Below are 27632 nucleotides of genomic sequence, written 5' to 3'. Positions count from 1 at the left end.
CCATCTTGGTCACTAACTTTAAGGCCTTGGACAACTCTGTGCCTTTCTAGGTCTCAGTGTGGTCACCTTTGATATAGTGGGAACAAAGTCAAATATCCTCTAACACACTTTTTATTTGTGATCCTTGTGTAAAATGAAAGCAAAATCCTCTTACACAATGACATATAAAATTAGACATGACGTATACAAGACATAAAAACTGACAAAATTTTTATTACAAATTGCATGTAATTTTCAAAATTTTACCTTTAATAAATCTATTTTTGTCAAAATATCAGATACATATTTAACTTAACCCATTTCTGAAATATGCCATATATTATAATTGGCAGTCAACACTTGTCAAATTAGATGGCCAAATTTATGTTCCGATTAAAATTTTTCATTTTTCCCATTCAAATAAACACGAGTGTGAACTCTAGGATGGGACTACCACTTCATAATTCTAATTTTTAGCTAGGTGGAAGGGTAGCGAGATAATGGAGGCTTGTCATGAATTGATAGCTGGGAAGGTATCAGACTCCTCTCCCTTCAGGTTCCTATTTTTCTCTCACAGGACTATTCTAGAAGAATGACACATTCTAGAATTGTCCCTTTTTCATCCCTGGTTTTTCAAAAGGATCTATTCAAATTGGTATTTCTCTATTGTTGGGACAGAGAACTTGACAGTGCTCTAATGGGAAGAAAGGAACTAATCAAAGGCTGAGTGTTTAAAATATAGGAGGACTCACCATGTTACAGATTTAGGTTATGTGGTTACATCATAGGGAAAAGATTTCCTTTTCTTCCTGAGGACACATGGGTAACTAGAAAACTGTCTTTTGATGACATGACACGATAATGATAAAGTTCTTTATATACTTAACTTGCTGAATGTTGTTTGCCAGGTAGCCTCCTTGTTTCAACTCTTAGAGAAAATGTTTGTCTGGAGATAACCATTGCCCTCATAGCAACAGGTGCGGTCCTTAAGTTTTTCAAGCGTTAAAAAAGAACTGTGAAATCAAACTATGAGCTTTCGCAAACAGAAGATGCTTCATTGTTACTACTGAGGACGAGATAATTTAAAGACAAAAGACACCTACTTATAAATATAAACAAAGACCTATTTACATATATACATCAATTAGCTCTCCTCCAAACAGAAGAAACAGCGGTGAGGAAAATACGAGAAGTGTGGAACTATATATTTACAAACCTAATAATTATTAATACTATCAATTCATGGTGCTAGTGCTAATGTGCATATATTTTGGGTTGATTTCTATCTCAGTATGAAGACAAGTGAAATGCGCCATTTCTGAGGGTAAAAGAAACAGGTTTGTTTCTATAGATGACAAGAAATGTAACCATTCACAATTTTGGATGGAGAAAAAAAAGCATAATAATGAAAGGTCATCTGCATAAGAAGTCATGTGCATTAAAGAAATAAAAACTCTGAGAATATAAACCCAGATTTTTAAAAAGCCATTTATTTTAAAAAACTGGTTTGTCAAATCACATACACGAGCAGATACACAACTACCAAAATGGCCCTGTAATAGACACCAGTGGGGCGTTCACCACACAGTACCTGAAAAATACAGCTAAAAAAGAGGAGTCTGTCGAGTATTTAATCTCAGATACCTACTTGACTCCTGGTTGAATGGCTTTAAGTTAGCATATAGTGAGTGAGAGGTAGAGTCCCAAGTATAATAGCTGATGCCTCAGGGCTCCATTTAAAAACAAAACAAAAACAAAAACCATTTCCCCTCTGCACAAGGGAAGCCTATCCTATTTTTTTTCTCCTTTGTGAAAACAGAAGCCAGGTTTCTCTTCTCAAACGGTTCAGCATTCCCAGTAAAAGTGTTGTGTGGTAGCCTAGGTATTGTGCTTCTTGAGCCATCTAATTTTCTTCACCTTCCGATTCAGATTCTAGGGAGAAAAGAGAGTAAAGCCAGGGTTTTTATTCAGAGATTCCTTTAAAAAAATGATTTAAAACAATTATTTATTTATTTTGAGAGAGAGAAAGAGAGGGAGACAATCATCAAGCAGACTCCCCGCTGAGCGCAGAGCCTGATGCAGGAGCTAGGTCTCACAACCCATGAGATCATGACCTGAGACAAAACCAGGAGTCAGAGGCTTAACTGACTGAGCCATCCCAGCACCTGTCCTTTTTAAAAATTTTTATTAAGTAAATTCTATGCCCAACGTGGGACTCAAACTCGTGACCCTGAGTCTCATGCTCTGCTGACTGAGCCAGCCAGGTGACCCCAGAGACTCCTTTAAATATAAAGTCATGAAAGTGTTTTAATCTGCTATGCCAAACTCCCAAGAGACACTTTTTTGCCATAGGCATGCATTTACTAGGGAAGACAGTCATACGTGAAGGCAGTAGCAAACTCTGGCTCCTTTTTGCGTTTCAATGAACGTTGCCTTTCTAAAAATGCAGCATGCTCATAAATATTATTAGAGACCCTAATGACTTTTACTCTTCTCGGTCATCTACAATAAACTTTTCAGGCTTAGTGGGATTCACTCTCGTCCATGATTCTTCCATCTAGTGCTCCCACTTTAAGTGCCAGTCAACTGGTTAAGGTGTTATAAAAATCTATATAATCCCATAATGTGTAATTAAGCCAGATTTTTTTTCCTTTCACAACAGGTGATGATTTATTCCTTTGTCCCCCATTAGGGTGGGTATTTTAACAGGCTTGTTTTCTTTTCTTTTTTTTTTTTTTTTTTACCATGTAGAACTTTTCATTGCTTTCATTTCAGAAAGGAAGGCTAAGATTGCGTTATGGATGTTTGATACAGAAAACACCCTAAGAACTTTAGTTTTAGGAAACCAAGAAAAATCTGTCGAAGAGGTAGTAAATACCTTAAATTAGAATGAGAAAGTGTTTGCTAAATGGCCACCAAAGTTGTTAAATGGAACCATACCTTCTTCAGCGTTTTGTAGCCACTCAACAAATTTCTTCATCTGGTCAAGAAAAACACTTTTGCCTTTGGCAACATGTGCTTCTTTGTACCATTTCAATATTGCTTCTTCACTCAGTACATCAGCTGTAATTTCAAATCAAAGATTTCAAAGTTACTACATAAATGTCATGTTTTAAAGCAACTTTATGTCTTCTAATTTAATAGAAAGCAATCACTTTATATATCAAAAGCTCAGTTATTAAAGAAATCCATATCTGAACTTTATCAAGAAGAGAGGAACCAAGCTCATTTCCATATAGCACTGTGCTGTATTTTGGGAGTTAGTTTAGCTAATACTTCAGTCATGATGATGACGATGACGACGATACACATCTCATCAGGATGATACACTGCGAGCTGATCTGTGAGTCACTAACTGGGACTTGGAAATCTTTCCCGGCGCTAATTTGCTGGTAGGAAAGTGGGTTATTTTGTAATTTTGCAAATGAATCAGCAACTCCAACAATTCAGAACACTCTGTGTTCTGCCAACTTCAAACACGTCTTGATTAAGCAGCAACCTCAATGACTGGTCTTTTAAGGGTATTTACTCTTTTAGGAGGAAAAAAAAGGCAAATAAAAACACTAAGTAGAATGTAACAATGCTATTAACAATTAGATACAAAGATGAGCTATCTGGGTGTATCACAGAACCAATACATACATTACTCAAAATTCTACATTTATTCCATCACTAAGTCATGAATTTCCTATAATATCCCAAATCACAAGAGTAATATTTTCCTTGTACTCCATTAAGAGAAAAACAGATGCATTAGGTAGACTTCTTACAGGTTTCTAGCAAAAAGCATTATCGATTAACTACCCATTATCTTAAATTCTAAATTCCACAGATGTGTCATGAAACCCTCAAGTTACCATTAATTTAGACTATTTAATGTTACGAATAGGAGGGGAATATGAAAGCAATTGTCTACATACTTTGCCAATGTTCTGATAGATTGCCTTTTGGGATTTCAGAGTGAGAAATGAGATGGGAAGCAGATAAAAAGAATTCATTATTGTCCCCAGTGCCCGCCCAATCCATTATTAATGCTGGTAAATCATGCTAATGATGTTTCTGCAGTTAAAATATAATTTTAACTTACAAAAATAAGGGAAATAATTTGATATTGCTTTCATTCAAATCATCACTGATGTTTTCATAACCAAAACCTGAAGTTTTTTGAAAATTAATAACTGGCTTAGATTCAGTGGAAGAAACTTAATTGACTAAAAATGCACACGACTGGTCTTAGAAAATATCAAGTCTGTTTTCTTTATTTTCATCAATAAACACACTACATTTTGCAAAGGAAGATGAAAGCCTGGATTTACTCATTCATAAGAACTGGGTGTAAAAATTATAATTAGGAGTCCTATAGAATTACTCTTAGCTTCTAGTCTTTCGGCTTCCATTTCCAGCTCCCACTCTCTACTCACAGTGATGAAAGAACTTTCTTGCCACTTGCCATCAAAGCCCAGTGTTTGCAGAGGGGAGGAGCAAATACTTCACAGCCCAAGGAAGTGACTTCTTGTGCAAGGCTGCTTTACACAGATTTTTCAAAAACACTTATTGGCCAAAATATGGATTTTAAAAGTCCTTTTTATATAATTTATCTTCATAACATTTTTAAGATGCTTGTGGTTTATTTTTTACTTATTTAAAAAAAGATGTTATTTATTCATTTATTTGAGAGAGAGGGAGAGCATCAGAGGGAGAGGGAGAAGCAGACTCCCCTGCTGAGCAAGGAGCCCCATGTGGGGCTCGATCCCAGAACCCTGGGATCATGACCTGAGCTGAAGGCAGACGCTTAACTGACTGAGCCACCCAGGCACCCCGAGATGCTTGTGATTTAGATCACTTAATTTCCAAACTGTCTTGGTCATGCTCCCCTATCAGTAAGACAATTTTGAGCATGTACACCCAACATATGTATGTTTTTTGGTTTATAAATTATGCGCAAGTACTATAGAACTATTATTATTATAAAGCAAATGGAACTTACAATGTAACAAACACGTAGAGAAATGCTATTTTATCTCCTTCCTTTAAGGAACCGTGTGTGATACAATGCTCGTGCTGCAAAGCTGAGTTAGACTGCCTTGCAGGTGACTCTCTCAAGTTTTCCCTCTGAAGACTGAAGCTCATTCATGTGCTTTACTGCCCCACAGAGGCCGAAAGAGGCCATGCAATTACTAAATCGCTGGTCAATCATCAGGTAAAACTAATCAGATGCACTGTCCACAGAACACGAGACAAACCTCAAAGGTGAGTTCCTAGAAGAGCCTAATTTAGTAATGAATACTTGCTGCGAGACCACATTTCTAGTGCTGGGGAAAAGATAAAAAAGAAGGGACAGAAGCAACTACACAGGACAACTTCAGAGGCAAACTACACAGGACAACTTCAGAGCACAAACATCAAAAAGTTTAAGAAGAAACTTAACTTTTGTTTAGAGGTAAGTCTAATCCAAAGAGGAAAGAACTTCCTGAGATATAAAGAGAGAACGTTCTTCCCCCACTAAGGAGAAGTGGGGAGAGGAGTTCATTAACACTGAACAACAGTGTTTGATGGGATCTCCCAGAAATGCCTGCTAGGAATATAGAATATCAGTAAAAATACAGTAAGAAAAACATTCTACAAGTGCATGTAGAATTTCCTCAGATTACAAAATATTTTTTCTCCATTCTATCTGGCTGAATACTGTGTGCCTTTCCTCCAACATTCCATCACTTCTCATCACCCTCTGTGTGAGTCTTGTGAAATGGTGACTGTAATCCTTGGTTTTTTTCTACACTCTGAAATTTAGGAAGCCAGGAACTATTCTGTTCATCATCTCATTTCCAGGATTTAATGGAAGGCCTGGCACCTACTATGCATTTGATAAATGTCTGATGGACAAATTCATCAACTTGATGAGAAAAAATACATATTTCTCAATTTGCAGAGTTATAATTTAAATGTTGGGTTTTCATGAGGATCACAGAGAAAATATTGTACAAGTGGTTTGAGAATGCAAAGCTGTAGGGAACATTACTTAGATATTTAAGTTAAAAACCATGTCACTAGTGGGGTGCCTGGGTGGCTCAGTTGGTTAAGTGTTCCACTCTTGGTTTCGGCTCAGGTCATGATCTCAGGGTTGTGGGATTGAGCCCTGTGTCAGGCTCCCCGCTCAGCATAGAGTCGGCCTAAGATTCTCCCTCTCCGTCTGCCCCTCCCGCCACTCGTGTACTTGCAGGCATGCAAACCCTCTCTCTCTCTAAAACAAATACATACATAAATAAAATCTTTAAAAATTATATTTAAAAAAAAACCCCAAAACCATGTGCACTGGGAACTTAAGAAACTCATTATTTTAGGGATGTCACACAGGGACATAAGTCAAAAATAATTTACCTTAAGAATGCTGAGAATATATGGTAAGAGGGCTACTCGTGTTTTTTTTAGGATGAGAAAAGAAAGTTTCTTTCAGAAAAATATGCATGAGGGACAGAACTTAACCTAAGAAATATCTGCAAACAATACAACCCACAATTGTACTGATAGTACTCAAGAAAAGAGTTTTGTATATTTTTCAGATCTGCATGTTGAGAATATGGTACTTAGCTTTAGGAAGAAAGGGAGAGAAATTATTTTAAGAAGCAAATAACGTGATGTCTGAAAATCAGTGATGACTTATTATTTTTCCTATTGCATAGAAATATAAAAATCTACATTTTAATACAGAAAGTGAATCTTGGGGCGCCTGGGTGGCACAGCGGTTAAGCGTCTGCCTTTGGCTCAGGGCGTGATCCTGGCGTTATGGGATCGAGCCCCACATCAGGCTCCTCTGCTATGAGCCTGCTTCTTCCTCTCCCACTCCCCCTGCTTGTGTTCCCTCTCTCGCTGGCTGTCTCTATCTCTGTCGAATAAATAAATAATAAAAATCTTTAAAAAAAAAAAAAAAAAGAAAGTGAATCTTCACTAAAATATCAATCTCCACTTTTTTCTTTCATTCCTGAAAAGCACTATTATTTATACTTTATTCACTTCCATCCCCTTGTTATTTACATGTTTAAAAAAATCTTTTGATAATGGCATTCATTTAAAATAATTAGGTTTGTCAAGGAGACAGGAGGAATCATATCCCCAAGTTTCTGTTATCCTCAAGTTCTGGATATACAGGGAAGCTGTGTGTACATAACAAACAGAGAGAGATTAAAATGGGAAAGGAAAAATTATTTCTATTACATTTTTAAAAACCTGCTTAAAAACAAAATGTTCCTTACAATAAAATAAAGGAATCCACATCACTACATAAAAGAAGCAAACAAGATACTATTTGATATTTGTTGAATGTGTATGTGTACATGGAATTAATGAGAAGTATAATCTTGGAATATGTTACCATAGTTCACAGAATTTGTCACTCTGGCATTCAATAACCCTTTAGACCACGGTCCTGACCAACAGTCATGGCATCATCTGGAAATCTGTTAAAATGCAAATCTGCGCGCCCAACCCTGGACCTTCTGAACCAGAATCCCAGGGAAATCTGTGTTTTAACAAGCTCTCGGGTGATTATCTACGCAGTAGCACTGGGAAGAGAGTGCGTTAATACACACACACTTCGTCAAGCCTTTCTAGGCAGATAAAATACAGAACAAGAACATCCAAGTCTGGGGCACCTGGGTGGCTCAGTCGGTTAAAGTGTCTGTCTTCAGCTCAGGTCATGATCCCAGCATCCTGGGATCAAGTCCCGCAATGGGCTTCTTGCTCAGTGGGGGAACCTGCTTCTCCCCCTCCCTCTGTCTGCTGCTCCCCCTGCTTGTGCTCTCTCGTGTTTTCTCTCAGATAAATAAATATAATCTTAAAAAAAAAAAAGAACATACAAGTCCTTGTAAAAACAAAAAGCGTACATCTCTTGTTGCACAGGTGTTTGTTGGATAAAATTAGGTCAAAGAAAAAACTACTATCCGAAAAAGGTAAGAAGGTAAACACGGTAACTCTTTTAATAGCAGGATGGAAAATCATTCCTCAGGATTCCATGTTTCCAAGAAAAAAAATGTAATTATTTCATTCAGAAAAACAGACGATATGTATAATTTTGTGGGAAATTATGAAATTACCTGGAAAATAACATTTAGTTTTCACTTCTCGGTGATGTATTTTCAGTTTCCATTTTACAGTTTCCTGATTTCATTTACAAAAATAACTAAGCCAGGATAAGACTGAGATGTTGACACCTTCCTGTGTTCCCTTGGGTCTGCTCATACTTTCCACAGACCTGACTGACTTTCGATTATTTAACAACTGACCAACTAGTTAATCAATGGCCTACGGAGGAGCTAGTGCTTCTTCTCAGACCCACTTCTCAGTTGAGTTTCCAATTTCAGGTCACTGTTCTTCAGCATTTGGGGCTGAAGAATAGGAAATAACTCAAAGCAACCAGCTCTGTTGTCAGTAGTTGTTGTAAGGAGCACAATGGGGAAGGACATTGACATTAATGGTTAAAATGAGAAATGTGAAAAAGGATTTTAATAGAGGCCATTACCGACAAAAAGTGGGTGTGTGTGAGTGAAGTAAGTTCAATAATAAAATGAGGTGCTCCTGCTGATGAGGCTGAAACAAGGATGTTTCAGTTACAAAAAGATCTGGTTAGAGACACTGTTTGGTTGCGTTAGCTATTAAGTGACAAGAAAGTAAATTGTGTGCTTAGGCTACTAGTTTATAAACAGTTTGCTTTTCTGTAGGGGGAAATACTGGCCACTCACAAAGCACACGTGAAACCTGTCTCACAGTCTCTCTACCAGTTTACAATGGCGTCAGCTATGGCTGCTGTGGACAGAATGGCCACGGGCTGGGCGGGCTTGGCTCCTCCTTCTTGGCTGCTGGGTACCACAAGTGGGTTGGCAATATGACCTGCAGGTTTGGTTCTGATGGGTCACCTTCGGGGTCCTTTAAGCCCTAGTTTTAGGATGTTGATATCTCATGACCATGTCCAAGAGGACCTCATTTGGATCTGGCCAGAGAAAAACAGCAATTACTAAACTTCAAATGGGACTTGGCAGTCAGCACGTTCACCTACTGATACAAAAACTGTGCTCAAAACCTTGATGCTGAGAGAGTAAAATATCACCCAAACACCTGTGGGCAAGGTCTATGCATCTGAAGAATCTGGAGAGCCAATTAAAACTCTGTGAGATGCTCAAACATTTTAAAAATAGCTGCTAATCAATAATGTAAAAATTTGTACACTCCACAAGCCCAAATTATCATTCAAAATAGACAAATTTAAGAACACATCAAAAAGAAAAGAAACATTTGGTTGATGTTAATTTGTATTTTTTTTTTAAATATTAAATTGCCATTTAAGATTGCAGTACCTTCTAATAAGCATTTTATAATGTTCAAAATGTATCATTTCTTCAGTGCTCCTTCCCCCCCAATAAAACTGCATGAACTCAGACCAAAGAATAGTCGAGGATCATTTTTTATATACTACAAGTATAGAGATCGAGATCAGTTAAAACTCTAATAGCGTTCACTTATTAAAGGCAGTGCCAGTTGTCATGACAACCTAATCCTTACAAATACAATGAAAAGACAGTAAAGTGAAAAATCTAAAAATAGTCATTTCCTTGAAAAACAGGAGAATGGTTGGGCCAAATAATTAAAATACAAAGTAAAAAGCTAATTATTTCAGTAATTTTAGTCAGCTTTATAGCACCTGAGGTCTGAATATACTACAGGCAGCCTTTGGTAGTCATTGTTATTAGAGCTAATCCTTACAATTCAAAAGCAGACCTAATTACTTTTTGTTATTACGTCTTTTTCACCCTCCTTCCCCATTAAAAATAATAACCGGTTTATCACCAGTCTTCTGGCAACGTGCCCAGGGGCCTAATCATGCATATATGGTATTTGCACTTTCTCTCTTCACATAATATGGCTGCCTCACTAAAACTTGCAAAAATTAGCATGAACCCCAACGTCCCCCTCTGCCTTACCCCCTGTGCCGGGCCTTAAAGAGCTTCAATACACCATGGACACATAGTGGTAGAGGCACATGGAGAGATACCTTTATAAAAGAGAACCACGATCTTCTGAAAAGCTTTCATGAAATGGATGTTGTCGTAACAATATTCTTGAACCTTCTGGAGAAGGATCAGCTCTGACTGGCCTTGGGAGCTGAACACAGCCAGCAGTGGAGCGTATTGCTGGAACAGAAGTGGGGAGTAAAACCAACCATTAATTTTCATGGGAGGTACAGGGCCAACAATACCTGAATCACAGCAGAAATCTGGAGATGTGCTTAGAAAGCATTCACTTTTAGGACTATCTTATTATTATTATAATGTTGTGTCCAGTCAAAATTAATTTTTTATCCTAGCATCTTATCAGATTTCTCTCACTGTACCCACTAAAAGAAGAGACCAAATATGAAATTCTGACTTTATTAAAGGTGATGTTACTACGTCTGTCTAATGGGCACTACAAAAAGAAGGTAGAGGGGGTCCGGGTGGCTCAGTCGGTTAAGCGTCTGCCTTCAGCTTGGGTCATGATCCCAGGGTCCTGAGACTGAGACCCACAGTGGGCTCCCTGCTCAGTGGGGAGTCTGCTTCTCCCTTTCCCTCTGCCACTCCTCCAACTTGTGCTCTCTGGCTCTCTCTATTTCTCTGTCAAATAAATAAATAAAATCTTAGGGAAAAAAAAAGAGTGAGGCCTTGGAGTGGTCACATTAGTATTAGTGGAGTGTGGGGTTCTCTTTCCCCAGACATCCCAGACCCCCCCTCACAGGTCACCTTTGTGGTTTTGTTCATATTGTTCCCTTTGTCCTAATTGTCTTTTGTTTTTAGTCACTGATGTACAGCCACTGTTTTCTCTTAAGACTTAACTCAGTTCAACACGAATCTCCTCCAAGAAGCCTTCCCAGATCAACTTAATCTGCAGATTGTACTCACTACTGTTTTTGTTTTTTGGGTTTTTTAAAGATTTTATTTATTTGTCAGAGAGAGAGAGAGAGCACACACAAGCAGGGGGAGCGTCAGGCAGAGGGAGAAGCAGGTTCCCCGCCGAGCAAGGAGCCCAATGCGGGACTCGATCCCAGGACCCTGGGATCATGACTTGAGCCAAAGGCAAACGCTTAACCAACTGAGTCACCCAGGCGTCTCCCATCACTGCTCTCTTCTGAACACTGAGAGTTATCTTTAATTTACAGTCTGCCTAGTTTCTACTAGGTAGTCTTTGACTTACCAGTTCAAATGTAAACTCTGTAGGAAGGATCTAAGTCTTTCACTCATCTTCATACAGTTTTATAGGGAGAAGACAATTAAAAGCAAAAACATGTATCCATGCACAAAAACATGCAATTTACACAATGAGTTGATTTCTTCCACCACTCAGATACTTTTCAAATTCTAATACCAATCTGTAGTCTACTTAAACAAAAATATTACCAAGAATTTTTGTCATGTAGAAAGAAAAAAACCCAAGTTAGACCACACTTCTTTTTAACTTTAAATACTGAATGTATGATTAGTCTGTGAATTGTCTGACATAGTGTTTATTTTTTTTAAAGATGTTTTAATTTATTTGAGAGAGAGAGAGAGGCCATGAGCAGGGGGAAGGGCAGACAGAGAGGGAGAAGCAGATTCCCCGCTGAACACGGAGCCTGACATGGGACTCGACCCCAGGACCCTGAGATCATGACCTGAGCCGAAGGCAGACGCTTCACTGACTGAGCCACCCAAGTGCACCCAACATTGTGTTTAGTAAGAACTTACCCTTCAATATATTTCACAGGCCCTCACATCTGAGACATTTTAGGTAGTGGCCAATTTGAAAACAACAACAACAACAACAATAACAAAACACAAAAACCAGGAAATCTTTGGCCTAACCCTGGGCGAACTGCAGTGAGAACACCCGTGTCATGCATACAGTTAAGAGCTGCAACTGGTCCACAGCCAAGACTGTTCCCTGTGGACCCTGTACCTTCAGGTGCTTAAGGGCTTGCTCTGCAACCAGTTCTTCCTTCTTGTTCCATTCAACGGCGTTCATTATACAGGTCCACAGAAGTCCAATCACTGCTGTCTCCGGAAGATCATTCCTCTTCATTTCTTCTTTAACATAGAGCACCACCTACATTTCATGGAGAAAGGGGTCAGAGAGTAGCAGGCAGGTGGGCGTTTCCCTCTCACTGTGCCTGGTTAGTAGAAGGCTCTGGTTGGATGAATATTGGGCTCAGTCCCTCCTTTCCCAGTACATATTCTCAGATTACAAGAGGGAGGAAAAACACAATGATTTGTTCTCAAAGCACATTTATTTTTAGTCTAAAAATTAATGGGTTCGGCTCTGGCCAGGAGGTACTGGGGACAGGAAGTAAGAGGGAAACTTTGTTTCTTAGGAGGTAATTCTTTTACCTGCAACAACCCTCTGGGTCCAGCAGAGCTGATTACTTGAGCTGGTTTGATTCTCCGGGGTTTAAAGAAGGCCACGGAGCTGTGAATCTTTATCTCCGACTCTCAACTTTAAACCCCATAGTGAATAATGGCTTGGGTTTATACAAGTCCATTCACAATATTATTCCTTAATGTTTACTTTTGATGACCCTCATGCCCCATGTGAATAAACTGTAAAGTGCAAAGGCAATTTTTTAAATAGGATACATATCAATGCAGCAGCTCTGGACAGGTGATTTCCCCCCTTACATCTTATTTAAATATGCAAATTTATCCTCAAATCTGATAGCACGGAATAAAAGGTCTGCCCAGCCTAATGTATTTTGTATCAAACTTGTTTGGAAAATTTTTTTTTTCCTTTTGAAATACAATCACAAAGACAGGTCCTCAAAAGTGATTAAACACCATAATCCATGTCAAGTATACTATTACTCTGTGACTAGCACAACTCTTCCCCACTACCCCCTCTTTAGTGAAAAGACATTGTTTTCTTTCCCCCTGGCCTGGGATGCAGAGGGTCAGGAACCGGTAAAGTGACCTTTAATAGAAGGAACTGGGAAGTCCCAGTGCCTGAGGCTGGCTGAAAAACACTGCAAAGACAGGTGACATCTTTGCATCCAGAAGCATCACAGCATTTTTTGGTTTTTCTTTTTTTTTTCTCCATGGAAAATCACGTTCAAGTTCTTGCTTGGAGAAACGTTACTCAATATATTGCCAACCTTACTGCCATGACACTTAGAAATATTTTTTTGTCCCAACACCTCCATCTGCTGGATAGCATCGGTCTGGAATTCTCCAGTCAAACCACATAAGATGCCATGTGGGGCTTAGAGCACGCAGAGTGCTAAGGGTTTGGCACTTGGAAGCAAATGGCAAAAGGAAAGGACTACATTTAATTTTGGATTATCATGTAAAATTTGTTAAAGTTTTTTTTTTTTAATTTAAAAGATACAGTCATAGCTCTATGAACTACTGTCATAAAAGAAATGTAGTATTTACATTTACAGGGATACCCAGCTGCTTTGAGTATGATCCAACAAGCCACTGGCCCAACCAGTCTTTTCCCATGATATGAATGCAAAAACCATCAAAATTTTTTGTCTTAAAAAAGAAAAGAAAAGAAAAGACTCCACATTCATACCCAGTGATCCATGAAATACCCAGTGTTGACTTCAAACACTAACCATATATTTAACCATATTGTATTATCTGCAATGAAATGGAAAAATGACCTATAATGGCATATACGGATAGTGGATGGCAACTCTATCTGGCAGATCAACTATTCGGCTCATTACAGTAGCCTGATAAAACAAATCACTTGTGGGGAGATCACCATTAATTTCTGGAGCGTGCTAGAGGATTCGAGTCAAAACTTTGACGCTGAGCTACTTTAAATGGTACACACGAGTACACGAAGTTCACAGAAGTGGACAAAGGGAGGTCTCCTTGAGGAAGCTCGAGCTTTGCTACACAACGTGATTCCTCTCATGCACGGGTTCTGCAGAGATGGAAGCGGATGGTTTCCCACCTCCTTGATTGGGCATTCCTGAGAAAGACGCTCCTGCAGCTCCTTCTGCAGCTCCTTCCTGGTGCCCAGGGACTGCTGGACGCGGAGGAAGTCAGAAAGCTCCTTCAGGCCTGCGTCGGTAAAGTATTTAGCAAAATGATCCACGCTTTGCCTGTTAACCGGAAAGAGCTCCTGAAAGACAAAAGGAAAAATACTGTTACACAAAAAACTATTCAAATGTCAGCAAGCATAATGGACAAGATCTTCATATTAAAACAGCACTTAGAATATCTTACATTTGGAACACAAGAACAGAGAACGACTGTCGAAAGAATAAATCTTGGGTCTATTTCTTGAGCATTTGCTAAGCACCTTCTAAAATTAGGCAGTTTTACAGAGAAAGTGAAAAAAATGCTAAGCAACTCACATAAACCAGCTTCATCCATTTTGAACCATTATTTACTTTTTCTTTCATGTTAATCAAAGTGTAGCATGTACGAACACAAAACTTGCTAAATTAAATGCAAATAACATGACAACTTATGAGTTAATAGACGGAAGTCAGTTTTAATAACACTGAGATGACTTGAGATAACATTGCAAAAACAACATTGACTATTATCTCAAGAACCTTTTCACATGGAGAAAATGCTGCTGTTATTCTAATACTAGCTTGGAGCTAAAGAGAATTTTTGTCATATCTGTTAATGACGGTGGCTCTAAATTAAGTCACAGCAAGATCTAATCCAAACCCACCCTACCAAACTCTTCAGCTCATTACATAATTCTGCTGGAAATTTTTGAAGAGAGCAATACACCACGGCTGCTTGCATATTTTTACTTCATTTCCATTTTACCTTACACAGCTTGGCAGAGTCTCAGTAACACTTAGTCATGTTCTAATCCTGTGTGACTTCAACACCCAACCAAGATATTAAGACAGTTTTCAAAGCTCTCACATTTTTCAGACTGCTGCAGTCTAAAAAAATAGATGCAAACTTTTATGGTGGTTCGATTAGCACATGTATGGTCAATGGCTATATGGCTCCAGTAAAAATCTCAGTAGAAAAATCTGTAATAGGTCTGCCACCATGTACAGGGACAGAGCCAAAGCCTTCTATGACAGGACTCAAATTTCAATATTCTCTAGATCAACACCCCAAAACTTCCCTTCTGGAGTTATTAAGTTTCAAAATGTCAGAAGAGTTGGTGGGAGCAGCTATTAAACACACACTCATGTTAAAGCAAACATTTCACATCAGATTGAAATTCTGCCACAACATCTGTTCTCCCATTCGAGAGGTCTTCCAAATTTGGGATTCAGGGAACAAATTTGAGTTTCTTCTATGAACCAAAATGTGATGGGCATTTTCCTCATAATTACGTAAAGTAAAAATTTTTACAGAGGATGAATTAAGTCTCAACAAGGCTAAGTAGCTTGACCCAAATTATGCAGCCAGATATATTTAAGGACATAACTGAGTACACCCATGCCGATAATTATTCCGTTACTCCACGCCGGCATTCAATATTCAATTTAGGAAGAATGGGACAGCAAAGTTTGATCTAAAGTTACGTTCAGAGAAATACATCATCAAACATATTACTGGTGGCTTATATATGAACGATATCCAAAGTGCTTATAAATGATATAATACATTGAAGATTATTATTCAGGTTAAACTGAAGTCAAGTCAGTCTAAATCCTATCATGACATTTACTGGCTTGGAAAATGGTTTGTATTTGTTAGAAAAATCCTATCCAGGTACAAACATCCATCAGATTAAGGTCTCCCTGCTTCTGCTCTGGCTTCTGAGTCTATTCCCAAAGCAAACCCGAAGTGATCCCGTTTACCCTAAACACATGATGCACAATTCTGCTGAGAATTTCCCAAAAGCTTTTCATCTGACTCAGAATAAAAGCCAAAGTTATTAGATGACAGGGGACCTGCCACGTCACGGAACTGATCTTCCGTGATCTACATTGTCGCTCTTAACCAAACACTCTCCCCTTTTCTGTCCCCAGCACGCCATGCCCCAAAGCCTTTGCACTCTGTTCCTTTGCCCAGAAAACTCTTCCTGGAGATATCTAGATAGCTCACTCCTCACCTCCTTCAAGTATTTACACAAATATTACCTTGTCAGAGAGTCCTTCCCCTACCACTGAAAACTGCATCCTTCTCTGACACTCCTTAGAGCTTCCTTAGTTAATTTTTCCCTTACAGTACTTTTAATTTTTTATTAAACTACCTATTTTAATGGTTGATTTAGTCTGTTGTCTTCCAACCCCTTTCCAGAGTTGCTATAAATTTTTCTTGCTTCTGTATTACAGAAGTGGGTAACTGCTAAATTCTGAGATACGCTTTTTTCCCTAAAATCTACTAGTACAGTCAGGGAGAATTTTGTTGTGCTAGGAAATAAAAATTTTCTCCTTGATGGTGAAACTGGCCCTCTATTTCCTCATTCACTTACGGAGTTAGCAAATATCAGGCAGCAGGGTCCACGGAGGATTGCCCTATCCTCACTGAGCTTACAGCGTTTCTGGTAGAAACTTCTACCTGTGCTTCTAAAACCCCAAAATATATGCAGACATTGAAACCTAGTAGGAGCAGTTAAATGATATATTTTTCAAAAAAGGAAAGACATTTTAAAAAAAATATGAAATGATCTAATTAAGTTAACCAAGCTCTGCCTTATTGGCATCTTTAAGGAACCATGCCTTAAGAAATAACTGAGGCTTTTGAGGCAAGTTGTAATGGGTGGTATATTTGTTCCCAATCATTTGCCCCCTCTCTTTTAAATAAGTATTTCAAGAAGCCCCTCCTCGCTGTGTCCGTCCCCGGAAGTGGAACCCGCAGGCTAGGATAAAATGAACCCCCCCCCCACCCGCCCTGGCCAGGCTTCACTCTGACTTCTTTGGGCCAGAAGATGAGCTTTTACTGCACTGCAGTGATTCACTTCTGTCTCCTGTGTTCCTATCCTTTGCCTTGGCCCACATGGCAGGTGCTCCTGCAGGCTGGGGCTCAGAATGAAAAGGTGTATGGATCACAGGGGGACCTGGCCTAGATACAGCTAATCTGTAGACTCAGGGACAAGAATATGTTGCCCGTGAGAAAGTGGGTTCTTGAAGGCAGGGAACCTTTCTATCCTGTTCTCCCCTGCCTCCTCAGCTTCTAGGACCATGCCTGGCACAGAATAGGCACTCAAACATAGGCTGACTAAAAATTATTATCAGCAGCAGAAATTAACTAGATTCTACACCTTTTTTCTTCTCCATTGTATTCTGAAGACTTTAAAGACCCAAAAAGGCTATTATAAGGTAAACTTCAAGAGACAAAGGAATTTTAAGTGATTGAAAGTAAAAGCATTTACAGTTAAAATTATTCTTGGGTTTCCTGAGGGGAAGAGCCCATGTTTAGAATTATCCTACGGACTGACAGATACCCGTGCACACTGGAACACCTTGGAAGTGAAAAACAGAGAGACCAGGTGAAGAGAAGATGGCAAGGGTGTCTTTCAGTTTTAGACTTTGTCCTAGTTTGTAAAAGCACTGTCACTTGGAGAAATCTCTGTCATCTGCATAGCTATTGCTTCCAGCAGAAAGCAATTGTAGGGAGCAGATAGAAATATAAGAACAAAATATTTCTCTTGCTTTTTTGGGGGGGGGGAAACATAAAGATAGAGAAATAAAAATATAATCAAACAACTGTGATCATGGGAGCTTCAAATCAACCACAATAAACTTATCTGCTTTCTTAAATACCTAAGTATTTCCAAGGTATTTTGGTATAAACAAGGAATCCTGTTTAAACTATTTTTTTAACAAATTAACAACTACATGAGATCAGTGTCATCCATTTCTAAACTAACACATAAATGTTTAATTAGGTGGGAGTGATGGGACTTTTTAATATTACAACTTTAAATCTATAGAGTTACTAGTTATAAAATAAAGTGTTAATTCTGATAAATGTTAACTCAATCTCCACAAACGACCAAATTTGAAAGTCTCAGTAGTCCCTATGACTCTTTCATTTTATTATTTCATTTATTTATAAAGATTAAGATGGAATTTGTTCCGATCTGCCGAATATACAGAAATAAAAGGAACCATGTTCCAATTTAACACAGACCCAAGCATTTCAGTCACGCCTCATCAAAGCCACAACCGAAGCATCAAGCATACAACCCTTGTCTAGACAGCACTTACAAGCAGCCTCTTGTCTAAGTTGGCTTTTCTCAAAGAAGAGGTAACAGAGTTGGCATCTTTTTCTGCCATCCATGCTTTAAAAAGCTTGACAGCAAATGAGGCTGCAATGCCTGTTTAAAAAAAAAAAAAAGAAAGAAAGAAAGAAAGAAAAAAGTGAGTTTCATTCCTTTCATAAGCAAAACCACTTGCAATGATGGACAAGGCCACCCTGCCCACCAGGTTTCCTGAAATGAGTAAATTGCTGCAAGACTTCATCTGGTAGCAGTAAAACAGACAGCTCTCCAGGTACAGTACTATTCTCTTCTTTACGCACGGTTCTATTTTCATTACTCAAAAGAGAGCATTTTCATGAAAAGGAAAAAGAGTCAAACTATTTTGCAAAGTGGGTCTCCCTAACTCCAACTGGGTAAAATTGTAAATCTATTTATTTTTACCTTGATTTAAAACACATTAGAAGCTCAATATGTTCCAGTGTTTTTTGTCTCTATTTCACCCTGTGGCTCACCAATATTTCATGTGTATAACAATGATCCTGAGGCACAACAAACAAATCTTTCAGACGTAAAAATGAAATGGCAACAAGTCAACTAATTTGCTGATAACTGATACCCCTTAAAAACCATTGATAGTGACAGATATAAATAAAGCTATACAAGAAAGTACAATATTTACCTTACAACTTTACTTGTAAAAAGCATTTGAAAACACTCATGAGTTAAGCTATAAAAATACTGATGTTGTTCCAAATCGAACTTTTTTCTTCATATTTTTAAAGAGATGACTAAAAAAGCTATGTTAATCAGAAAACCACTCAATTACATATCCATACTGCCATTAGGATTTATTTCCAAATATAAGTAATTATTGCTAGTACATAGTTCTCCTGTGAACACCTCAAATTTCCAAGTCATGCTACATTTACTTAATGAAGAGTTAAAACGTAGTTGAAAAATTAAACTGATTTTTCTCAATTGAAGGCTTCACTATTATTGGTCTAAAAAGCTCTATTCCCTTTTCCTCTTTCCTAAGTGAATTCCAATTTTGCTTAGGCCAGGTGACTTCTAGTCTAAGTCCTGGTACGACCTCCTTTTGCAATGATTAGTGTAGAGACCTCACCAGAAGCCCATCTGCCCAAGGCATCTCCATGGCAACTACTACTGGGGGCCACAACTTGTCATGTGGTGTATGGCAGCCAATCAGCTGAAGGCAAGATAAATTATCCTACATTGAGAATTACTCTTCCACTGAATATGAACAAGAAAGCATGTGCCATAACTGTACCAGCAGACATCTTACAACGACCAGGGAAATCATCCTTGGAGTGAAGTTGATGCTATGAATGGTAGTGAGAAATAATGGGAGAAAATAACCAAGACCTGGATGACATTGTTGTTTCACCTTGAAGTATACCCGATTTTTATATTTTTTTTGTTACATAAGAAATAAATGCTCTTGGATGCCAACACATGTTCTTATACAGCAATTTGAGTCTTGTCTTCGAATTAGTTGCAAGTAAAAGCATCCAACTGACATATCATTTATACAAACAACAACTTTGTCCAATTTTCTTCATTTGAATAAGCAGAGGAACTAGTCAAAAAAGAAAAAAAAAACCTAGGACAATAAAACAGGTGCTATAAGCTGGAGAATTTTGTATTTGTTGACATGAATTTTTAAAACTTAGTTCACCTAGTCAGTGTAAAATTTAGTATATATTTATGTCATTAAATCAAAATAAAAATTAAAATGTGGTATAATTTGTATTTCACTAGAAATAAAGTAATATTTTAAATTAGGACTCCAAATCTTGGCTTAAACCTATCACTTTGCGTTGACAGTCATTCTTGTTGGAAAATCTGGGAAATTTCTCTGCACTCAAGATTTTCCCCAAGTGGGATAATCCTATCCTCCTCAGCTATTTGTTGGGTGTGGGGGTGGGGGAAAAAGTGTAATTTATCAATATGCTCCCATTTAAGAAGCAAAAGTTTAAGCCTCTAGTTTCTAAAGATGGTGGAGTATAAGAAAAAGCTATATGACACAAACACTATGTCACTTTCATAGGAAATTTATTTTTCTTCTTCCCCTTTCCTCAAATTTCAATATAAAAAATTTCAAATATACAGAAAAATTGAATAAATTGAACCGTAACATTCATATACCCACTACCTAAATTCATACCTGTTAATATTTTATGCTTGATCACTGACCATCTATCTAATAATTTTTGATACATTGCAAAGAACTTGTAGCTATCACATAGGATTTTAATACAGAAAGACAATTATTTTCTGTTATGAAGGTTAGAATAATCTAATAGAAGTAACATTCACCATTTACATTTTCCCTTGTTTTATCTCAGTGTAAAATGGCTCACCACATAAATAAGATGTGAAGTATCACCAATTCCTCTTCAGGAAAGCACTTAAAAAATGTCATAATATTAACAACACAGTAATAACAATCACAGAATCTGAACTGTCATAAATCTAAGCTATGTTAAGTCAAAAACTATAGAAAATCTCTAAATAACATTGCTTGACTCTCAATTCACTATTCTTTTTTCAGCTACAAGAAAACTATAATCCATTTCACTGGAGGCATGAAAGAGGCTGGGACTTCGACATTTGTAGGAGAAAAACTAAGTTCTAAGAAGAAACAGATGTTTTCACAAAAGCTCTTTTATTTTTAAGAAAAAAAATAACTCTTTGTTTTGTGTTGCATTATAACTCGAATATCATTATCCTCCTCCAAGAGCCCACTTTTGTTGTATTCTATAACCAAGTGTTGTATACATGCCTATCAAACTCTTAATGCCTTAAAATTAAAGCAAGACTTTGATGCAACCATCTGGACTTTCTTCTAAAACTGAGATAATGAATATCTTAAAATGTGATCAAAATGAACATCTGAGCACAAAATTTTGAGAAGTAACGGTTCAGAAGAATGGTCCTAACCAGGGAAATAACATTGGCGGGGGGCGGGGGGGGGGCATTTGAGAACATGAAGGGGCCTTTTATTGTTATACTAAATAGAGGTGGGTGCTACATGGTGGCATTTTGTGTCTGAGGGCAAAAAGGTTAAATGTCCCACAAAGCACAATGAACCATTTTCTCACCAAGATATGCCAGTAGCAACTAAATTGAGAGAAATAGCTTAGACTACATCAACTTCAGGGTATTTGACCTAGGCATTAAGTCTTACATCCCAAATTTCAGTTTATTATTTTTCATTTGTCTTTGTACAAGTGTGCATATTCTTTCTTCCAATTCCCTGCAATAAACATGTACAATTTTTATTGTTTAAAGAGAAACACAAATTCTTTTACACGGAGGATGGGTGGGTAGCAGAACACAGTAAGAAAAGGTTGCTGGTGTTTTTCTAACCATGTGTGGCTTTACTTTTTACACCTGCCAGGTAAGAAAACATGAGAGTAATTACCTTCTTTGACTAAGCTATCGGTGAACAGACTGGTGAGGATGCTGGCAGGAAGGGTGCCATTGCCCAGCAGGATCCCCGACAGCATTGCCAACTTTGTCTGCTCTGTTTCGGAAAAGGCTTTAAGGAAGAGGAGAAGCTGTGGGTCAAACAAAAGAAACCATGTCTATAAAGCAAAGGACTAAAGTAGGAAAACAACAAACAGAATATACATGCATGGCTGGATGGCAAAGAACTAGTTGGTCATATACAGAGCATAGCTATTATTCATTAGAAACACATATGTTTTTCACTTAGAAACTGGATGCTAAGGAAAGTGACTTTCTCAGGCATGGTTCCTTTCTTCCAAGTTTACCTACTCATAGCTATAGATAACATCCATGGGAACAAAAAGAGATACGTGGAGAGCAGTGTGAATAGGTTACATAAAAATTTACATTTGACTTTGTACAGGACAAAGGGTAAGTTTTACATAACAAGCATAACATTTACTGAAATATATTATTGTCCTTCACATTTTTCATTTTTTGGGGTGCCAAGAAATTTTTCTGTCTCCCCACTACATCTACCCAATTTCTTTGGGTTTGTTACAGCACAATGAACAAAAAACAGGAAAAAGTCAATAAGCTTTGACATCAGCACGTATTTTTCTGAATTCATGTAATATTCTTTAAAACAAGACTGTTGAGAAAGGGGTTTTCTAAGTTCTGATGCTCCTGTAAAAATAACAAGACTCAAACTTGGTATTTCTTGGATCATGCAGCTTTACCAGCCCTGGTGATGAGGTAATGGAGGATCTGACCCAAGTTCTTAATGGAGAAAAGGCCTCTGATGTGAGTGGGAAAGAGCAAGTTTGAAGGGGTAACTGAAAAAGTAGCAACCCCAGAATGGTTAAAGGAAAACCAAAAGCAAAGGGAATTATACCCCACTTCCCATTTTTAATTTCAGGAGTCTTCAGTCATATGCAATGCCTTCCTCTTTCCTAAGGCTCCCCCACCTAGTGCTTTGACTCTATTCCATCACTATCTTCTCTGTTTCATAGTCCTTGGGCAGGTTACCAAGATCCCTAGGACTCACTATCACTCTTGGGGCCTTGCTGACTTTTTCATTACTTTGCACCAACAAAATGCCATTAACTCTGCACAGCGCATAGGGCAATATTAATTTACTATCCTGGACAGTTAGAGGATTATTATATTACAAAGAAGTTATGTGACTCTAAATATTTGTATTATGAGTAAGTGGCGGAAGTGGAATTAAACTAGTCCATTTCACTCCCAGGTTATGCCTATTACAATATCAACGAATTAAAGACAAAGTCACCGTCAAAGTTCTTAAGAGAACACTGAGGGAAGGAGAGCATCAATGGGCAAAGCTCCAGGGAATACCAGGAATGAGGCAGAGTAAAAGGACTGACAAAATCATAGACATTTCGCATCAATTTCGCCTTTTCCTCTGATTGTAAAGATGATTAAGATTCAAGTGAATAATGAGAAATGGCTTCCAAAATAAACATCTAAACACGACTTTTTAAGCACATCAATATACTCACATTCCTTAAAAATACTCCATAATAACAAATTAGTGCAAAAGTTAGATTTTTTAAATTAATATTCACATTGATCAATTATATTAGTCAATGTTAAAACCAGGTGCTGCGTGTATTCCAGAACATTCCCTAAAAAATGGATATACTGTGAAAAAAATAAATAGTTCTTGAAAGCATATTCATCACATGAATATAATAGCTAAGGAAGTTTTCAAGGTGCAAATGAACTAAGAGAAGTAAAAACACGAATGGTATTACTAGACAAAAGTGGTAAAATGCTTATTTAAATGCTTTATATAATTTCCCTCCATTATTTCCATTCCTTTATTCAATCAAGTGCTTGTTATTTTGTAGGCACCTGGCAATGCAATGGATCACATTTTTTTTTCCCATTTAACTTTTTTCCTATTTAAAAAAGTTTTAATACACAATAGCAAGAATAAAATCTACCACTACAGAATAATATGAAAATGTGATCTAATTCTGCTTCCTTAGAATTAACATTATTAGCTGCTTGATGGGTGTCCTTCCAGATTTTTAAATGCACTTACATAGGTCTACATATTATAACTATATTTATAAACATGTATTGTTTTTAACTGAATTATACATTCATAACAGCGAAAACTTGTCAAGGGTACCAGCTACTTTTCTGAATACTTTGTGTGTTAATACCCACAAAAGCCTTGATCCTCATTTCACCGAAAAGTAAACTAAGGCACACAGAAATTAAGTAATTTGCCTGAGGTTAAACTACCAAACGGCTGCTCTGCACCTTCTCCAATTTATCGTGGACATTCTCCCTAATCAGTTCAAGTGGCTACCCCTCATTGTTTAAAGATTTTACTGTCAAAATCTTCCACTATGTGTGGATCCCCCTCCCTCTCCTTTTCTTGGTATGAATTCACTTTGAATAGAAGGAAGCAAGTAAGTAAGTGGCAAAGTAGATGTAATGATTCTTTTATTCCCTTGGTTTATAATTTAGGCAGACACCTAAAATTGGAAACAATGATAAAACAACATGCAAATCTGTAACGAGTTAATGTAGTGAGTGCTATATATAAACACACAAGAGTTAGAAACTGGAAGAGGGAAGCTACAATTACTGAAAGGAAGGCTGCTTTAATGAGGTGCTACTATTTCTTTCCCTACTTACTAGAGACCACTTAACTCTATTAACCATCTTATACGTTATCTCATTTATTACAAAACCATGAGGTATGTCATCTTATTGCAGCTATTTTACAGATGAGAAACACCACTGAGATTGACGCTCATGTATTATCTCCCAAGAAATGCTTTTATCCCCTTTGCTACACTGTATTTTTGGAAATTAAAGAATTTTGCTGGGTATTAGCTATTGTCCATATATTCTTTCACATGCTTTAATTGATTAAATCACCATACCTTGACTCTTTGCTTGATATAATCATTTTTTTTGCATGTTTGGAATCTCTAGTTTTAATTTAAGCCCTGCAAGGTCAGGGATCAGAAGCTATAAAACTATTCCTATGGAGCAAAGCGTGCTGTCTTACATCAAACATGAATGAACATGAATGAACAGGCTAATCATGTATTTTTTCCTATAGCTATTAGCTAATGATCTGTCACACTCATTCATTGAACAAACACTTATTAAAAACTTACTACGTCCATGGTACTTCCGCACTATCGTTGTGTATATAAAATTTTTGTCCCCTTCCATTTCATTATGTTAAACAGATAAGGCATTACATGTGAATTTTTACCTTTTTCATTTCATCCTCAAATGCTTTTTCCAAATACTTATATCTCCTGATGAGTTTATTGAAGACCTAAACATAAAAGAGAACCATTCAATATTATGTAAACAATTTTAAAAGACAATAGGTGTACAAATTCACCATAACCACAACACGGACCTCTAGTAATAATAAAAAAAAATTGTAGTTAAATATGTGCGTTCTGTGATACAAGAACTGAAAGCCTTTCAAAGGAATTATTATGACTCAGAAGGAAAATAAAAAAAGGATGAATACAACCATGTAGAATAAAAGAAGTTCAGTCAAGAGTATAACAGGTAAGAAACCAAAAATAACTGATGAAAATACAATAATGTTAAAACTGTGAGATGCAGAGATTGAAAACAACTGAAATGAAGGGGTTTGCAGATATCATCACAAAGACCGTGGATATGATAGAGAGGAGAGCAGGCTTTAGGGATATTCTACTCTTAGGCTAACACAAACATGTTTTTTGGCAGACAAGCAATAATTGATATAACTTAACAGTAATAAAAGATTACTGGCCCCCTCACAATCTAGTTAGAACATTCAAGCAGGGCTTGCAACTGTGTTGGTGGAATTCTGGGCTGTTTTTTTAAGTGGAGTGATGTTTGCTATGGACTGAATGTTTGTGTTCCTACTAAATTCATATATTGAACCCCTAATCTCCAATGTGACTGTATTTGCAAGTAGGGACTTTAAGAGGTGGTTAAATGAGGCCACAAGGGGGGGCCCTAATCCGATAGGACTGACTGCCTTCTAAGAGCCAGAAGAGAGACTGTACCAGGAACCAAATTGGCTGGCACTTTGATCATGCTTCCCCCGCCTTCCAAACTGGGAATAATAAAATTCTACTGTTTAAACCATCCAGTCTACAGTATTTTGTTATGGTAGCTTGAAAAGACTGATACAATCTTCTTATTTAAATAGAGATTTTATAAATGTTGATTATTTTTATAACTGAAAATGATTTCTGAATCTAATTCCTTTCTCTTATATCCACATAATAAGCTCTCATCTCAAACTTTTAGTATGCTTATCCCCTAAAATGATCAAGATGGAGTCCAAGAGTAAAAATGACACTGTTGCCCCAGGAGGAAAGAATAATGACCCAGGCCGGCAACCAGAATCCAATAAGGAACAAGAATAAATGGTATCAAAATCCACAAACTTGATTTGCAGTTTACAGAGTCACTCGAGTCCTGGGACTCGCACTCCTAGTCTAGCTGAGAGTAACAACCGACTCAAGAGCCAGTGACAGAACAGGAGCACGCCAACCCTGAACCGGCTAGTCAGATGCACGTATGCTCAGCTTTACAAGGGCACGTTTGCTAGGCTGTTCCATTCTACAGTCCCACAACTTCCTGACCTTCACTAGGGCCTAAAGACTTCTTATTTTATTTTATTTTATTTTATTTTTTACCAATCTAATGAATGCAAAAGGATATGCATTTCCTCTCCTCCGAAATGCCTCTACACTTCCTAATAGGCTGTTTGTCCTTTTCTTACTGACTTGGAATTCTTCATTTAATCTGGATGTGAATCCTTTACAGATTTTACATATTACAAATACCTTCTTTTCTCTTTCTTTTTAATAGCCCCATGATAATCAACTCATATGAATTAGAAAACTTGAATGAGTACTCTACCGATAGACTTCTATGCTGCTTCCACCCCACGATGCTATTACAAGCAACACTGATAACTCCCACTGTCTATGTCATTCTACACGCATGCAAATGTATCTGCAGGATGAGGTCCTAGAAGTGGAACTGCTGGGTCAAAGGGAATGTGTAGTTTTAGTTTTCAAAGATAGTACCAAATTGCTCTCCCTGAAGGTTGTACCAATTTAGACTCCCATGAGCACATCTGTGAGCAGCTGATTCTGTGTTCTGTATAGGGGAGAAGTAAAACAAAGTCTACTTTTTGCAAAGTTTTAGTGCCCACTGCCTTATTGTGAATGCAGTTGAGTATCTCTTCATATGTTTAAGAGCTATCTAACATTCCTATTAAAAAAGTGACTTGTAGAATTTCTGAACCCAGTGTTTCCCTAAATCCTGTTCAGAGGTTTCCCTTCCTACACAACAATCTCTCAATGAGGGGCTCTACCTGAGCATAATTTCGGATGGTTTCATGATCTTCATTTGCTGAAAACACACAGTGGTTGGTCATCTTGGTCTTGTCACCATCATCTATGCGTGTTCCTCCAGGGGCTGAAAAGAGAAAGGCAATGATTAAGACAATACTGAAATGAGATGAGCATTTGCAGAGCAGATCAATTCCTGTACATCAAGGAGAACAGTAAAAGTAGATGTAAAAATCTAGAACCACATAAAAATTCACAGGATGGGGTGCATGTGTAGATACACGTGTTCTTACATATTTGTGTATGTTTCTTATATAAGGCAAATTGGTTGATCCATTTTACAGTACCACCATAGTGTGTGATTAATGTTCTACCAGGATCCTATCACTGTAAGATCCTTTCACTGTTAAGTCTGGGATTATTCTCAATGCAGTTGCTGATGTGTCTGACATTAGGACATGGTTCATTTTCTCAGGCTTAATGATATTTTGTGGGAATCCAGTTCACCGACACTGAGGTTGGCCAGACCTGGCTCTTGTAGCAGACCTTGGTAGTTACTACTTGAGTAGGTTTTGAAACTATTCCCTCCTCCACTAACACAGTTATCCATGCAGGGTTGAACAGTCTACACTCGACTCCTTGCTATTTGTATTTGATGACCTGGCAGCTGCATTG

General features: G+C 37.7%; 1 protein-coding gene across 1 annotated transcript; it reads right to left on the bottom strand.

Moving 5' to 3' along the window:
* Positions 1 to 1448: 1448 nt before the first annotated feature.
* BZW2 (basic leucine zipper and W2 domains 2) lies at positions 1449 to 27160 on the bottom strand (the record flags this gene model as incomplete). The annotated part of the gene is made up of 9 exons (XM_034668695.1): positions 1449 to 1911; positions 2920 to 3042; positions 10022 to 10160; positions 11938 to 12084; positions 13936 to 14106; positions 18125 to 18234; positions 21563 to 21698; positions 24857 to 24922; positions 26981 to 27160. Coding segments are annotated over 9 exons (1101 nt in total), but the record flags the coding sequence as incomplete, so codon positions are not given.
* Between the last annotated feature and the right edge of the window lie 472 nt (positions 27161 to 27632).

The sequence above is a fragment of the Ailuropoda melanoleuca genome, chromosome 1 (genome assembly GCF_002007445.2).
Source record: "Ailuropoda melanoleuca isolate Jingjing chromosome 1, ASM200744v2, whole genome shotgun sequence".
NCBI classification, from domain to species: Eukaryota; Metazoa; Chordata; class Mammalia; order Carnivora; family Ursidae; genus Ailuropoda; species Ailuropoda melanoleuca.
Note: the sequence above shows the minus strand (reverse complement) of the source record. Positions and strands in the feature narration are given on the sequence as shown.